Source organism: Apodemus sylvaticus, chromosome 7 (genome assembly GCF_947179515.1).
Source record: "Apodemus sylvaticus chromosome 7, mApoSyl1.1, whole genome shotgun sequence".
Classification (NCBI taxonomy): domain Eukaryota; kingdom Metazoa; phylum Chordata; class Mammalia; order Rodentia; family Muridae; genus Apodemus; species Apodemus sylvaticus.
In genome coordinates this window covers 56504812-56522116 of record NC_067478.1, presented here as the reverse complement: position 1 = coordinate 56522116, position 17305 = coordinate 56504812, and the positions used below count along the sequence as shown (strand labels likewise).

Genomic DNA, 17305 nt, shown 5'->3' with positions numbered 1-17305 from the left:
TGAGACTCCAGCACACACATAAGAAGGCAGGCATGAACCAGCACCTATAACCCTAGTGTTGCTGAGGAAGGTATGAAGAGATGGAATTATCTCTGAGGCTTGCTGATCATCCACGTAGCCATTTGACTGCCAACTCCAGGCTAAGTGAGAGACCATTTCTCAAGGAAATAATGCAGAAGGCGATTAAGGAAAACCAACCTCCTCTTCCTGCCTCTACATACATATGCACATGTATACAATTGCATATAACACATAGACATTCAAAATTACAAGATTATTTCTGCTTCTAAAATTGAATCTGTGTATAAACTATGCTTTATTAAGAATAAATTCTGAGCCAGACATAGTTCATGCCTGTAATCCCAGCTCTCAGGAATCAGAGGAAGGTGAATATCTCTGTGATTTAGAGACCAACCTGATGTACATAGAGTTTCAGGACAGTCAAAGCTTCATAATAGAGTGACTCTGTCTTAAAAAGATGTCCTACACCATCACTACCACCAAAAACAAATTCTCTCATAAATACCAGTAACCAGTTCACTTTACATTACTAAGAAGTTTTGCTTGAAATAAGTTACCATGAATGTCTTTATTGTAAAAATGGGTTATGAAATGGGTGAAACCCATAAGAAGGAAGGCAAGAATCATATATTTATTCAACAATAATAGTAGAGAATCTTATAACTAGGTTTATCTAAATGGAAGCCCTTTTGAAATTTAAACTATAATTTTACCTGCATGATTCAGAAGGGTTTGTTGGTTTTATTTCAAATCTTTTAGCCTCCATTAGTGTTAGTCACGTTCTAGGTACTTGAAAATTAGAAAAAGATCAGTAGCATTTAGGGGAAATATTACTAAATTTAGTTGGGAGGAAGTATTTTTAATGATCTTTCTTTTTAACCCTTTGTAACCAGCAAGAAGTTGAGAAGTTTACAGACCTAGAGAAACTCTACCTCTACCTTCAACTGCCTTCTGGTCTTAGCAGTGCAGAGAAAAGGTAGGCCTATTCTTGTCTTTGTAATGCTGCCTTGTTTGTAGGACTGTACCAAGCTGTGTACATTATGATTGATTGTTATTTTAGTATTCCTAAGCTTGTCAGAACACAGATTGGAAAAACAACAGATTATTTGTGTCTTTCATGATACTTAGTTAATAATCACCTACAATTCTGAATAATTTTTTTGTGTAACTGGCTAAATACCACGAAATGTAAGTTGGCTTTGGTAACACAGGACAGTGGGAGTATAATGCCGTATAAAAATGTGAAAAAAAGAACAGAAAACCAAAGAATAACCAGGTAAGTATTCTGAAGAATAAAGTGTGGGGTCATTTTTAGTGTACTGATAAATAAGTACATCATAGAATGTAAAGAAAAAGAGAAAGTACAATGTTGGCTATATTAATGTAGACGTATCTCACTTTAAGTACTTTGGGTATTGTTTTAGCTTCATCATTTAAAATGCTTACGTGGAGAGAATGTGGAGAAAAACAGTTCTTCAGTTTCTAATAAGAATTTCATTACCTTTTGCATATTTGTGAAGATTGATTTCACTCATGTTATTTTCAACATTATATTCATTTAAAATTGTACATGAGAAATAATGAAATACAAATTATGTTACTTTTACCTGTTCTTACCTCATATCAACCTTAATAACTATTTTAATTATATCCTATTCTAAAAATGTGCTCAGTATTTTGGAATCAGGTTCTTCTACTAGGAGACTGAGATTAGTGTCATAATCAGTAGACTAGCTTGCCGTGCAGGGTGTATAATACCCATTTCATGAGATCAGCTTATAAAAGTACTGCCAGATAATAAAATTAATGCTTATTAGTGGGCATGGTAGTCTATGCAAAGATCCTAATTGTGAGAAGGGTTGTGGTGGGATGATGATCCTCTTGAGATCTCTCCTGTCTGCTCTAGGGATGGAGTGCTTTAGTATGATTTCAGGGTGGGTGCTTCTACAGACACATTCTTTGAGTGTGCAGAGCAAATCAAATATAAAGAATATATCACAGTTTGTTCTAAACATTTAACAATTTAGGAAGTATAGCTATATGAACAGTAAAGTAAGTTAGGAAATACTCATACAAAAGTAATTTTGGTCAAAACAAAAACCTTATTTTGTAATATCTCCACTACCTAACATGCTTTAGAATCCAAACCAGCAGGTTGGCCAAACAGGCCAGTAATTTCATTCTAAAACTGATAGTAAAAACTGGCTCGGTCACTGAGTATCTACTGTGTGTTCTGAGTTTGGTTTGATCTGTTAATATGATTTTAACATAACACTTAGGCCTTGCTTTAAAAGGTTTAAAGAAATTGCTATCTGCCCAGCTAAAATTTGTCTGTTTTATCATTAGTGATCAGAATGCCATGTCATCTAGTCGGGCACAGCAAATGCATGCCTTTTCCTGGATTCGAAATACCTTAGAGGAGCATCCTGAGACTTCACTCCCCAAACAAGAAGTCTATGATGAATATAAGTAAGTACACCGTGTGATATATGAAAGCAGATAAGTACTTGTGTTAGAAAAGTGATTTATTTTGTCTGTGCTTATGATCTGGCTGTTACTTCTGTGATGCATTTAGAAATTTCCAAGATTACTGCCAGCTCTAAGCTTCTGTGATAGAATGTAATATAGAACAGGATTATTAAATGAGGGGTTTGTCCAGGGTTCTGAGGATAAAGAATGATAGTAGAGTGATACTGAATTAAAAGATTCTTACAGAATTTTAAAATTATAAGAATAGTGGAAGGAACTAGAGAGACAGTGTGGATGGCAATAAAAAGAAAAGACTAAAACATGTTTTTTTGTACTTGAATTTTTTTTAATTGGATATTTTCTTTACTTACATTTCAAATGTTATCCCCTTTCCCAATTCTCCCTACAACCTCCTATCCCATCTCTCCTCCCCCTGCTTCTATGAGGGTATTCCCCCACCACCCACTCCTACCTCCCCACCCTGGCATTTCACTTCATTGGACAATCAAGCATTTACAGGACCTCTTCTCCCATTGATGCCTGACAAAGCCATCCTCTGCTACATATGCAGCTGGAGCCATGGGTCCCTCCATATGTACTCTTTGGTTTGTAGTTTAGTCCCTGAGAGCTCTGGAGGGTCTGGTTGTTTGATGTTGTTGTTCTTCCTGTGGGGTTGCAAACCCCTTCAGCTTCTTCAGTCCTTTCTCTAAGTGCTCCATTGGCGTACTTGAATTTTTTTTAAGCCAGGTTTCATGAATTTAACACCATTTAATTCTATCCCAGCCAGAGAATATTGTAAAGTATTTATTAAAGGATAAAAGATATTTATTAAAGGATAAATATCTTTTTTTATTTTATAAAGGATAAAAGTATTTATTAAAGGATAAAAACTCCACACAAATAACTTTGATTATGCAAATAATTTATTTAAATAAGGGAAGTTAAAAGTATATATGTTATAGGGCTTCAAAGACAGAGCATGCATGACCAGTCATTGTGATATTCAGTCTTCTTTAGTGTTTTTATAATATATTTGGAAGGAAGAATTCATTCTGGTAGAATAAATAAAGCCAAAATTTTATGGTTATTAAAACATGAAACTAAGAAAAAAATAGTGTGTTGTAATAATTTGGAAGAAAACTGTCAAACAAATATTAATTAGTTTAAGCAAATCAGAAACTAAACTTACTGAGAAGATTGTTGCTATCTGGAAAGAAAACTCTAGATTACTCATAAGTCTTAATTGCTCATGAAAGAAAACATAAAAAGGCAGAATACAGAGGCTGGAGAGATGGCTCAGCAGTGAAGAGCACCGAGTGCTCTTCGGAAGGTCCTGAGTTCAAATCCTAGCAACCACATGGTGGCTCACAACCATCCACAACAAGATCTGATGCCCTCTTCTGGTGTGTCTGAAGACAGCTACAGTGTACTAACATATAATAATAAATAAATCTTTTTTTAAAAAAAGGCAGAATACATACTTGAAATGAGCTGAACTAAGAACTTTAATGTTTCAAGAAAAGTTGAAACTGAAAGTTGTTCATTCTTACAATCTGAAACTCTTTGATGAGTATTCACTTTCTACTAGACCCTGAGTATCTGATGAAACTGACCCAGTTCTGTCCTCCCCTTAGATCTGTATATCTGTGTTGATTGGGTACTATGATAGTATGTGCCTATGATCCCACATTGATCCAGGAAGATTCCAAGGATAAAGTTAGCTTTATATTTGGGCTACATGTGAAGCAGGAAAGGAAGGAGGAAAAAAAGATGTATATTTATGGTAACCATAGATTTAGTACAAACAGGTAATTAAAATACAGACAGAAGACCTTCTTAAACCTCTATACTTCATCTTAGCCAAAAGGTGATCTTTCTGAAACATGTAAGAAGATGATCTGAATACAATAAAAAAATACTTGTACAATATGCTAAAGAAACTCTGAGTTGAAGATCCAGAAAATTGACGTCAGCAAACTTCTATTACCTGGACAAGTGTTTGTTCTTTTATCACTTGACACATCTATAAAATGAAATAAAGTGAAGCTACATACAGTTTCATTTATTCTAAAATCATAAACTTGTCTAAAGTAGAAAATGATGAAAAATTATCCAGAGATGTCTTGTGAGTTTCCTAAAAGAAATTTTTAACAAGTTATTTTTTAAGGTTTATTTATTCATGTATTTTATGAATATAGGTGCTTTGTCTGCATGCATACCAGAAGAAGGCATCAGATCTCATTATAGACCATTGTGAGCTTCTGGGTGGGTTTTGGCAATTGAATTCAGGATCTAAGCCATCTCTCCAGCCCCAACAAATGATGTTTTCATAGTAGACTATGAACAGATCCATTGCATGCCTGTATTCCTGAGGTGTTGGCCTTGCCTAGTCAACAACTCCTATCACCTGCAGAGACATCACCTCAATTTGTAAAAATGTGACTATAACACATGAAAACAGTTCATATTTTCCTAATTTATGTTCTGTCTTGAGTATAGTGTAGTTATATTTTACTCTTAAATTATATTGAATTTTCCTTTGAATCAAGAAATATTAAAGGTTTTTCTTAAGTAAAGGAGACTGGGAGCTTGGAGAGAGAGCTCAGTGGTTGGGAACACTTGTTGCTCTTGCAGAGGACCCAGGTTCAGTTCACAGCACCGACATGGTGGCTCACAACCATCTGAAGGATCTTACAACTTATTCTGACCTCTGTGGGCTATGTACACATACCTGTACATATACATACAGTCAGGAAAAACACTTATCCACATAAAAATAAGTCGTTTTTAAAATAAAGAGATTGAAACTTCATATTGTTAAGGAAGACTAGTGACATTTCCAGTCTTGTTCAGCTAATTTTCAGCTTAGTTGAGTTCTTTGAAGCATGTCATTGGGGTTTTTGAAGCATACATTGAATCTGTGTGCCATTTTTAGTAATATAGCTTTTCACAATATTCTGCCAAACCATGAGCATGAGAATTGTTTCCATCTTGTTACATTTTTACATTCCTTATTCAGTGCCTTAGTTTTCACTTACACGTCGCTCATGTCCTTGGTTAGATTTATTCCCGAGTATCCTGTTGAATATGAAAGGATATTAAATTATTGTAAATGGGACGTCTTTCCTAGTTTTTATTTATCATGTTCATTACCAGTATATAGAAAATCAACTAATTTTGTGTGCTGGTTTTGTATCCTAAGTATTTATTGGATTCAATATTTTTCTGGCAGATGTTTAGGGTCTACATTTTAAATACAGAATCATGAACTCTTCACATAGGAATAATTCTTTCCTATTTGTCTCCTGTTTGTTACTTGTCTTATTGCTCTAGCTGAAATGATAATGTTAGGGGTTCAGTTTTTTCTTTGCTTAGAATTTCATGCATTTTGTCCGTATCCACGTCTCCCTTCCACACTCTCCTACTCCCATTCCTTCCCACATTTCTTTCTATAATTCATTTCTCTTCAAGTTAGTTGGTATAAGGTTGAACATCAGCACATATAATCAGCCAGGGGGTTCATTCCTAAAGGGAACTTAACTTTTTCTCCCTCAGCAGCCATCTATTACCTACAGCTTCTCATCTAGGGGAGGGGCCTTGTGAACTCACCCTATATCTATTCTAGAATGTTGGCTATTGTGATCTTGTATAGGCAGCCATAGCTGTAGAAAGTTCATGGATGCACCATCCCTGTCATGACCAGAGAGACTTTCAAAGCAGTCTTCATAGCCTTTAGGATCTGAGAAGTTTTTCTACCTGTGATGATTTTCAATCTGTGATGATTTCTGAGCTTTAGATGTAGAGTGGTCATATAGATATCCTATTTGGAAATAAGTACTCCACAGTCACTTTCTCTCTGCCCTTTTTCCTTAACTAGTTAAGATTCTCTGTAATAGCCTCTATCTGCTACAAAAGAAATTTCCTCGATGAGAGGTGGGAGCTGAACTAATCTATGGGTCTAAGTGTTTAGAAAAAGTTGGATATTATGTCAGTTTAGCAGATTGGTAGTAGTAGGTTCTCCTTTAAGCTCTGTGACCTCCAGCCACAGGTTCTTGGTGGAATTTACAAGTATGAGTTTCTGCCTATTGAACTGGCCATAAATCTAATGAGACAAGGTAGATTATTCAATTATTCAAGATCTACTAATTCTGGGCATGTCATTGCAGTTTGTAGGGTTTACATCCGGATAGAACTGTTGAGAACGTTAATTCAGCATCCTTTGTAACACCTTTCAACATCATAAGAGCTAGCCATCAGGAAGGAGGCTTCCAGATCATTACCACCTTGATTTCCAAAACCCATGACCAAAGTGTATGTATCTTTGACTAGAGGATTTTTACCTTCAAAAGAATTGTTTTGAATAGGGTTGACAGAACTGATACTCTTGTCTTGTTCCTGATTTTAGGGGAAAAAAATGCTTTGAGTTTTCATTCATAAAAGGTTTTTCTTAGTTTTCTCTTTGTTAGTCTTTATTATGTTCAAGTAGTTTCCTTCTATTCCTAGCCTCTTTGTAGCTTTTATCTTGAAGTTTCAAAAGATGCTTAACTTGACCAAAAGCCTTTTTCTGGATCTATTGAACTCTCATGCCATTTCTGTCCTTATATCAATTTATATGTTGTATTACATTTATTAATTTCTATTTGTTGAACATAATTTGCATCTTTGGAATGAAACTGGTCAGAGTATTTGATCATCTGGATATGTTCTTGAATTTGGTTTACCCTAATTTGAGAATTTTTGCATCAGTATTCATCAGGAAGATTGGCCTATGGTTTTGTTGTTGTTTTTGCATTTCTATCTCATTTTTCTATCAAGGTAATGCTGGTTTCATGCATTAGGTTTGCTAGTGTTCCTTCTCTTCTTGTTTTATAGAAGAGTTTAAGGAGCATTTCTGTTAGCTCTTCTTGAATCTATCTGGAAATAAACACCCACAGAGAAGTACCTTACCAATCTCTTAGGTGATTTTAATCTGTTGAGCTAACAGTGGACATCAACTGACATGGAAGCATAACATGACTTTGTACATTACATTTGTTTGACCAGAAACAAAACCTGAGATCATTCTGTAACAGAACATAAATTATTATCTTTAATAGCTGTCATTAATGGCGGCTTTTATCATATTTAAATTATGTTTGGATATCAATTTACACTCCTCTAGGTTGTTTTAACCTTCTAGTAGACTATACAATGAGTAAACAATACATGTCACTATCTCAGAATAAATCCTAATATGTGACACAGCTAAATCCTTGTGCACTTGTAATTTGGGTACATGCTGCCTAACTAGAAGAAATAGAATTCCTTGTTTTTGTCTTTTCACTTCCTGTATTATTTCTGCTTGTACTTTTATTCTTAATCAGTTTTGGCTTTCTCTGGGTTTTGTTATTTCATATTGAATATTTTCTTATGTTTGATCATTTTCCAGTTGTTTGTACTTATTTTATTAGAAAAGCAGTTCATTTAGTCCAAGCTAACCTGAAGGAACTTACGATGTAGCTGAGGCTGTCCATGAACTCTTGACCTTCCTATCTCTACCTCCACCTCTTTATACCATGTCCAGCTACTTTCTGTTTAATATTTAAATGTGGCGAACAAAAACAAGCAAACTCTGGATATTCTGTGTATGCCCATAACTTATACTTCAGTAGTCTAACACAGTTTGTTCTGGGATTGTACACACTAACTATAAGACACAGTTTTGAATTGTAGAAAATTTGGCTAGTCTGTTAATCTTTGTTTTTGTTTTTTAGTAAGTAACGCCTTTGTTTATTTTGTTTCACTTTTTATTAGTTTTTTTTAGGTTATACAAAGTAATGAGTTTCATCCTGGATCTTCATGCATACATGTCATTCTGTGGTGCTCTCTCTTGTTCCTTTCCTCTACTGCCTTCCCAACCATGCCTCTCCTTTTCCACCAGTCAGCCCCACCTTTTGTATTCTGTTAGCTTCCTTACTTTTCACCTACTATAAAAATCTTTCCTCCTTTTCTGGTCTTTACAAGCATATATGAATCATAAATGAAAATTTAGGTTCTGCATATAAGAGAAAATGTGGTGTCTGTCTTTTTTAGTCTGAATTATTCTATGTAACATAATAGTTTCATTTTGCATCCATTTTCTTGCAAATATTTTATTTATCCATACAGTTATAAAAGTTTTTTTTTTTTTGGTTTTGTTTTTTGTTTTTTGTTTTTTTTGGATTTGGTTTTGTTGAGACAGGGTTTCTCCGTGTAGCCCTGGCTGTCCTGGAACTCGCTCTATAGACCAAGCTGGCCTCGAACTCAGAAATCCGCCTGCCTCTGCCTCCCAGAGTGCTGGGATTACAGGCGTGCGCCACCACCGCCCGGCTCTCTAAAAGTTTTTATTGTGAAAATGTACCACATTTTTTAATCATTTGTTGATGGCTGTGAATAATAAAGTCCTCTGAAACCAATGCAAAGTTCTTTTTCTATCTATTATGAATATTGATGCTATGAATACAAATGTATAAGGATCTCTGAAGTATTAAGAGTCCTTCAGGTCTATACCAAAGAGTGGTAGAACTGAGCCATATTAATATTTTCAATTTTTTTAACTTTTAAGAAATATATTATGATTTATGTGCGTTAGTTGCCATTATCAGTGTCTTTATTACAGCAACAGAAAGCAAAACAGAAAAGGCATCAGGTGCTTTACCTGCTGAGCCATGTTGCAGGACCTGGTTTCAGTTTTTTGCAGGAGTCTCCATACTGATTTCCACAGTGACTACATAAGTTGTATACTCCTACCCACAGCTGATTTTGAGTTCCCTTTGCTATACCCTGAGGATAACCTCATTTAATAATGTTTTATATTAAGTCTGTTGTACTAATACCTGGACTAAATTAGAATGTTGCAAACTTTTAATAGTGTAATTGCTAATGAGGTATGAATTGTATTACCTGGTTTTGCTGGTCATCTTCTGTGTGTTATACCTCATTTTGTTCCTCTGTTTCTCTTATTGCTGTCTCTCAACATCTATTTTATAATAATTATTTTCTATTTTTCTCACTTTCTACATTTCACAGTTTTGTCTAAATAGCTGTCCCCTATTGATCACTAATTGAGAAAATGCCTCACAGTTGGATCTCATGGAGGCACATTCCCCAACTGAAGCACCTTTGTCTGTGATAACTCCAGCCTGTGTCAAGTTGACACACGATACAAGCCAGTACAAGCACATAAATATATTTGTATATGTATGTTTTCATTCACCTTATTCCATACATTTTTATAACATGTGCCCATCAACACAGATTTATAAATGATGTTTTATGCAGTTGTCTTTCAGTTCAGATAGGAGAATATCAGAAATTACACATGGAAGATATATATACTCTGTACTTTATATTTCGTTGTCTGTACTGGTATTCTTTATTTCTTCGTGTGAATTTTTTTCAGAGTGGCTATGAATGTCCATTTAAGCCTGAATTTCTTATATGACACATGTGCTAGTTTTAAAAACTTACTTTTTTCATAGCAAAATTTCATTATACATTTTCTGGAACTATAACTTTTTTAATATATATAGTTTCTATCTCTCTATTGATATTTCCTGTTTGGTGAGATTTGGTTTCTCGTAACACTGAGTATATTTTAAGTAGCTGGTTTATAGCAAGTACATCTATCTAGACTTCCTCAGGTATAGCTTCTAACGATTACAATTTGGGGACAGGGCAAAGATTTTGATTGTTTTATAGCTCATAGTTCTTTATTGCAAGTTAGACATAAAATGTGGTACTCTGGAAATTAGATTCAGTCCCTGCCCAAGATTGTGTGTGTCATCTCTTATGGTTATTAATATTTGTTGGCTGCTTGAGGGATAATTTTTATGTGACTTTTTTGAACTATACTATGTTACTATGTCTATATACTGAAGTCTTCCCTAGCTTAAAAAAAAGGTTAACTTATCTAGTGAGATATAGATTTCACTGCAAGACCAATAAATCTTGCAGTCTTTATTCACTAGTGGTCTCCATAAGTACGTATTAAGATTCAGCATCAGCACTCAGATGTGGAATTAACTGTCCTTAGTCTTCACTTTCTGTTTTGGGGAGGCTTTCTCTTTAGCCTGAGATGGGAACTTTAGGCCTTCTCAAGTCCCTTTTGAGCATGCACACAGCCTTCCAAATATTTATAATCTAGCATCTCAGGACTGTTCAGATTGTTTTTATCCTTTATTAATTATTTTATTTATTTTCATTTCAAGTGTTGTCCTCTTCCCAATTCCCACTCAACTACTCCCCCATACCCTAACTGAAGTGGAAACTTTGATTCTTTGGAAAGTCAGTTGGATGGTGTTTTGCTGGGGTAAACATATAAAGGAACATTTTGTTAAAGTGAACACAGGTGTGAAAGGCTAAGGCAGACTCGTGAAGTAACGTTTCGCTGAAGCAGACACATAGGGAGAGGAAGTTCTGCTAAAGCAAGCACGTGTAAGGACACATGATAATGACACGAACGTATTGGTCTGTCTTATATCACATAGTTGAGCTACATTTGTCAGGACTCCATAGAGAGAGAAAGAGGCCAAAAAACACCTGGTGGTGTGCTGCAGTTTCTTGCCACTTCCTCAGACTCGGGCTGATTGGATGCATGTGCTGAGGCAAGGCACGTGGAGGAAACATGACATTTGGACGGTATAAAAAAGACTCCTAATGGAGACAGAGCTTGGCTTGGCTGTGCAACCTTGTCGATCTTGAGTTCTTGATGATCTTCACTTCCCTGAGAGAGGCACAGCCGAGAACTTCTGGTGTTCCTGCTAGTCCCTCCTGCTGACTGGTGCTAAGGCTGAGGCCTGGTTGTCTCTGCTAGGTCGCGTCACCCTGTCACCTTTGTTGCTAACCTGACGCTTCCAAACTGGACTGCTGGTGTATCCGAAAGTGTTTGTGAGTGAATCAAGCTGCTGCTGCCTGCTAATTGAACTGATTTCCAGACAACACAGATGGGAGTTGCTCCAAAACAGGTCCACTCTTCCCACCCCTCATCCCCCTGTATCCTTTCTTTCCCACTACCTATGGCGGGTGTTGGGTTATAAGGGAGGTTAAAGCGTTTAAGAACCATCATTAAAAATAAAGTTTGAAAAAAATAAAATTACACATTCCATTCCCCTTTGCCTTTAAGAGAGTGCTCACCCACCCACTCAGTCCCACCTCACCCCTTTAGAATCCCACTTCACTGGGCATCAAGCCTCCACCGAACCAAGCACATCCTTTCATACTGATGCCAAATAAGGCAGTCCTCTGGTACATATGTAACAGGAGCACAAACTGGCCCATGTATGGTGGCTTAGTCCCTTGGAGCTCTGAGGGGTCCGGTTAATTTATGCTTTTGTTCTTCATAAGGGGTTGCAGTCCCCTTCAGGTCCTTCAATCCTTCCCCAAACTTCCATTGGGGTCCCCAAGCTCAGTCCAATGGTTGGCTGTGTGTATCTGCATCTGTCTTAGGTACTGGCAGAGCCTCTAGTGGACAGCTATGCCAGGCTCCTGTCTGCAAGCACATCTTGGCATCAGCAATAGTTTCGGGGTTTGGTGCCTGCAGATGGGATGGATCCCAAGTTGAGGCGGCCTCTGGATGGCCTTATCTTGAGTCTCTGCTCCATATTTTGACCATGCATTTCCTTTAGACAGGAACAATTCTGGGTTAAAATTTTGAGATTGGTGGGTGGCCCCATCCCTCCACTAGGTGCCATGTCTATCTATTGGAGGTGGCCTCTTCATGTTTTATCTCCCTGCTGTTGGGTATTTCGCCTAATGTCGTCCCCGTTGGGTCCTGGAAACTCCTTCAGCCATTTGAGATTCCTCAGTTGAAAATTCTCTGTTTAGCTCTGTACCCCCATTTTTTAATTTGATTATTTGGTTTTTAAAATCACAACTTCACCTCATTAGATGCTAAAAAAGCCTTTGACAAAATACAATACCCCTTCATATTTAAAGTCTTGGAGAGATCAGGAATTCAAGGCACATTCCTAAACGTAATAAAAGCAATTTACCGCAAATCAACAGCCAATATCAAATTAAGTGGAGAGAAACTTGAAGCAATCCCACTGAAATCAGGGACTAGACAAGGCTGACCACTCTCTCCCTAGTTACTTAATATAGTACTTAAAGTCCTGGCTAGAGCAATTAGACAATAAAAGGAGGTCAAAGGGATACAAATTGGAAAGGAAGAAGTCAAGGTATTACTATTTGCAGATAATATGATAGTATGCATAATTGACCTCAAAATTCTACCAGAGAACTGCTACACCTGATTTTATATCCAGCAAAGAGACTGGATATAAAATTAAACAAATCAGTAGCTTTCCTCTACACAAAAGATAAATGGGTTGAGAAAGAAATTAGGGAAACAACACCCTTTACAGTAGTGTTGTTTCCCTAATTTCTTTCTCAACCCATTTATCTTTTGTGTACATCAAAATAATATAAAATATTTTGATGTAACTCTTAACCAAGCAAGTGAAAGATCTGTATGACAAGAACTTCAAGTCCCTGAAGAAAGAAATCAAAGAAGACCTCAGAAGATGGAAAGATCTCCCATGCTCATGGACCAGCAGGATTAACAACCTCTGGCAGAATCACCATCCCTGACCTCAAGCTGTACTGCAGAGCAATAGTGGTAAAAACCACGTTGTATTGGTACATAGACGGACAGGTCGATCCGTGGAATAGAATTGAAGACCCAGAAATAAATCCACACACCTATGGTCACTTGATCTTTGACAAAGAAACCAAAATCATAGAGTGGAAAAAAGCATCTTCAACGAATGGTGCTGGTCTGATGGTCTGCATGTAGAAAATGGATCTAATGTTTTTTCTCCTTGTAGATAGCTCAAGTCCAAGTGGATCAAAGACCTCCACATAAATCCAGATACACTGAATCTAATAGAAGAGAAAGTGGGGAAATAGCCTTGAAAACATGGGCACAGAGAAAATTTTCCTTTACAGAACTCCAATGGCTCAGACTCTAAGATCAACAATTGACAAATGGGATGTCATGAAACTGAAAAGCTTCTGTAAGGCAAAGGACACTGTCAATAGTATAAAATGGCAACCTACAAGTTGGGAAAGGATCTTTACCAACCCTACATCCCATAGAGGGCTAGTATCCAAAATATGCAAAGAAGAAGTTAGACTCCAGAAAGCCAAATAAACCCTATTAAACAATGGGGTACAGAGCTATTGAGATTTTTTTACAGCAACCTATCCATCTTATTTACCAGCTTCTCTTTACTCTTTCTGGTTAGTTTACAGTTTACTGCAGTTGCTATTTAAATGCAATCTTGATACTTGCACAAAGCAAGATACTTACTTAGACTAATTTTTGACTACTTCTTTCCCGCATCCCATCATATCTCCCCAAGGAGAAGGACCTTTGCACTGGGCAAGCTCTAGATCAAGTTAGATATAGACAGTCATCTAGGTGGTCAAGCATGGTAATTATTTATATACATAATAAATTAACTCTGCGTTAAATAACTTGCATTAATTTCCAACAGAGCAGTCTTTTAGGCATACTGTTCATTGTATAGTTACCTCAAATCCAGTGAATTTCAAGAGTAATTAATTTTAATTTGATCTCTGCTTAATGATAACTAAAAGCTCTCACCTCAAGGCCTAACCTAAAAGACACTATAACACAAGCCTGGGAACCAATAGACTTGGGGACATCTGCCATCACCTACACTATACTGTACACTCTGACATTCTTGGGTATCTGGGACAAATACCAGAACCAGTACACATAACCATGCCATAGCTGTGTGTCATTGTTCTGCTGTAGATAGGGAACAATATGAAAAAGGATAATTATTTACAGGTAATTATCAGATACTTTCAGAGTCTTCTCTACGGTCTCAATGTATTATTCCTTAACAATGTTGGGGGAGTTTCAGCAGTCAATTTTATTTTTCCAAGTTTATCTTCTAGATTACCTCACAGATGTATTTGATTGACACTTTAAAGAGAATATTATCCAACCATATCTCTGTGGCTTCCCTACATTTTTTTTTTCAGACAGGGTCTAACTATGTAGCTTGGTGTACTAGAGTTCACTATGTATACCAGGCTGACATCACCTGCCTCCTCTGTTTCCTAAGTGCTGGACTTAAAGGCATGTGTTATCATGCTGTGTACCTTCCCTAGTTTTTAGTTTGTTGTCATATGTAATGCATGAGTGGTAAGACCCACTAAACTAGCATCGTGGACTGGGTTAAAAACATTGTAAAGATTCAATTAGAAAAATGATCATCTTAAATTATTCTTTATAAATGTATACAAAATTAATAAAATTTCAGTTGTATCCCAAGTATTCAAATGTGCTTAAAGCTTTTAATTAGCAATATATTAATATCTAATCCATAAGATATATGAATTAGATTGGGTTAGACTAAACTTCTTTGTACAAATTCCTATCTACAAATTTTCTAGTAAACTTTTATCTTATAAGACTTGAGAAAAATGAAATAATACTTTTTATAAAGTACTCAGTGGTATAAGATTTGGTCAGTTTTCCTCTGACTCCTTGCACCAATTTTCTCTACTGTGTTTTAGCTTATTTTTATAGAATTAAATATTTACATTTGCATTGTGTAATTATAAATGACATGACAAAGTAAAAAAGCATGAATTCCATGTATTTTGAGTAACCTTTTCAGTCATATTAAACGTTAATTATATTTCCAGTCTTTAGAGCATAATTTTAAATAAAAATTAAAAAGACCAAATGATCTCATTTTAAGAATATTAGAGTTCTATAAACAGAACATTCTTTGTTCTTTACTTTTTTCTAACTTGTACAAATATAACCTAATGCTGAGTTAGGCATTAATTGACAGCAAATTTTTCTTAATGAACCCTGCAAATAAAATTCTTTTTCTTTACAAATTAAAACTACTGAAATCTAGATAGACCACCTCACAGTATAGCTTTCCTTATCAGGGAAGTACTCGCATGAGTACCACTATTTAAAATTATGACGGTCTCTACACATGACAGGAGGTTAAGCTACACAAACTGAATTCACTTCTAATTTTAAGCTTTTATGAAACTAAAGGGGTACAAAGGGGAAAGTGACTTTGGACCTTTAAGACTTCTCATTGCCCTTGGTATCAGCCTTAGCACTGGAGTACAAATGTTAGTACAGATGATCTCTAAGATCTCTTTTAGTTCACACACCATGCTTTGAAGTTTTGTTCTGTTTTAGCAGACTTATTTCACTTTATTTTTCTTGTATAAAATCCCTTATGTGGCAGCCATAGCTGGAGCCTGGGTTCTTTAAAGACTTCAGTGTGGATTTTGATTGTCAGTGAATTCCTGATAAGGAGACTTGGTGAATACAGTCTCTTTCTAGAGGTCGGGGTCAGGTAGCTGTAGGTCTTGGTGATGGCATCAAAGATGGCCTTGGCAAAGTTGCCCAGAGTGACAGTGCACCCTTTGACTGATGTGTAGCAGTCAATACCGGCCATCATCAGTAGCTTCTTGGGCATAAGAGCAGAGACAGTACCAGTGTTTTAAGGGCAGGGATGAGGCACACCAACACAGAGCTACAGTGGCCTGTCACCTTGCATGAAACAATGTGTGGTTTTCTAATCTTGTTCCCCCAGTAGCCTCTCAGCACAGGAATGAAAAGAGCTTGGCCAAGATGATGGCCCCTCAGATCGCAGTGGCAACCTCCTTAGAGCGTTTAACACCAAGACCAATGTGACCATTGTAGTCTCCAATAGCTACAAAAGCCTTGGGCAGCCCAAGTCTGCTTCTACACTGGCAGGATCTTTAGAACCTTGTTCTGTAGGGATGTGCCCAGGAGAAAACCAACAATCTCAGATTCTTTAATGATCAGGTAGACTCCAAGGACTTGATTTTAGGTCCTTATCCAGGCAGCCCAGCTTGGTGACAGGACTCTACTCTTCAGCTTTACCTCTCCGAGCCAGGACCTTGGTCTGCCCCTAGAAATCTCAGCAGAAGTCCCGAGGCCTCTTAATCCTGGACCTCTTAATCATGGAGAGGGGAGACTGTTTTGAAGTTGTAAACCATCTCGTGGTATTAACTATGTAATGATGTTGGGGGATTGGAAGTTATATCTTCTCTGTGTGTTGTTCCTGTATGTTACAAATTATAGCCCTGCAAGATGGGCTTACATGTACTCATTTCAGACATAAGGCGTGACCAGAGCTAGAAACTTTATAGCAATGTACTGTTTATGTACAAATTTCCCAGATACAGTTGAAAACAGTGTTATAGATCCTTAGAGGAAGTCAAGCAAATTTAATCCGAATTTAACATGCAGCTCCCCAGAGTGAAGGTTTATAAATTGTTCTGAATTACTAGGATATCCATTGCTTCACTTTACCAAAAGTATATTGAACTAACACCATGCTGTGTGATGTTGAATTCTGTCACTGAATTGCCCTCCTTCCTTTGCAGGAGCTATTGTGACAATCTTGGCTACCATCCATTAAGTGCTGCTGACTTTGGAAAAATCATGAAAAACGTCTTTCCAAACATGAAGGCACGGCGTTTAGGCACTAGAGGCAAATCTAAATATCCTTTATCAGAATGCTGTCAGGAATCTCTTTTGGCTCAACTGCTAATGTAGTTCATCCAGCCACTACATTTAGAAATAAGTGTAAATCAACTAATAAACAGCTCAAAGACCTTAGTAGAATAACTACAAATGTTATTTCCCTCACTGTTACCAAACTACATAAGAAATAGCAAATGATTTTTAAGTTAAGATTCTAATAGATTTTATCTTTTTATCATTTTTATCTTTTTATCAAGTTTTGTATTTTATTTA

The 17305-nt window shown here is 36.5% G+C and overlaps 1 protein-coding gene across 2 annotated transcripts in view; it reads left to right on the top strand.

Annotated features, from left to right (window-relative positions):
- Rfx7 (regulatory factor X7) overlaps window positions 1–17305 on the top strand; it is an 89480-nt gene that overhangs the window by 57429 nt on the left and 14746 nt on the right. For both annotated transcript variants that reach the window (XM_052187826.1, XM_052187824.1), the window contains exons 4-6: window positions 915–997; window positions 2368–2490; window positions 16933–17053. In XM_052187826.1, coding sequence (XP_052043786.1) covers window positions 915–997; window positions 2368–2490; window positions 16933–17053 — 327 coding nt within the window. The remainder of the gene's footprint in view (window positions 1–914; window positions 998–2367; window positions 2491–16932; window positions 17054–17305) is intronic.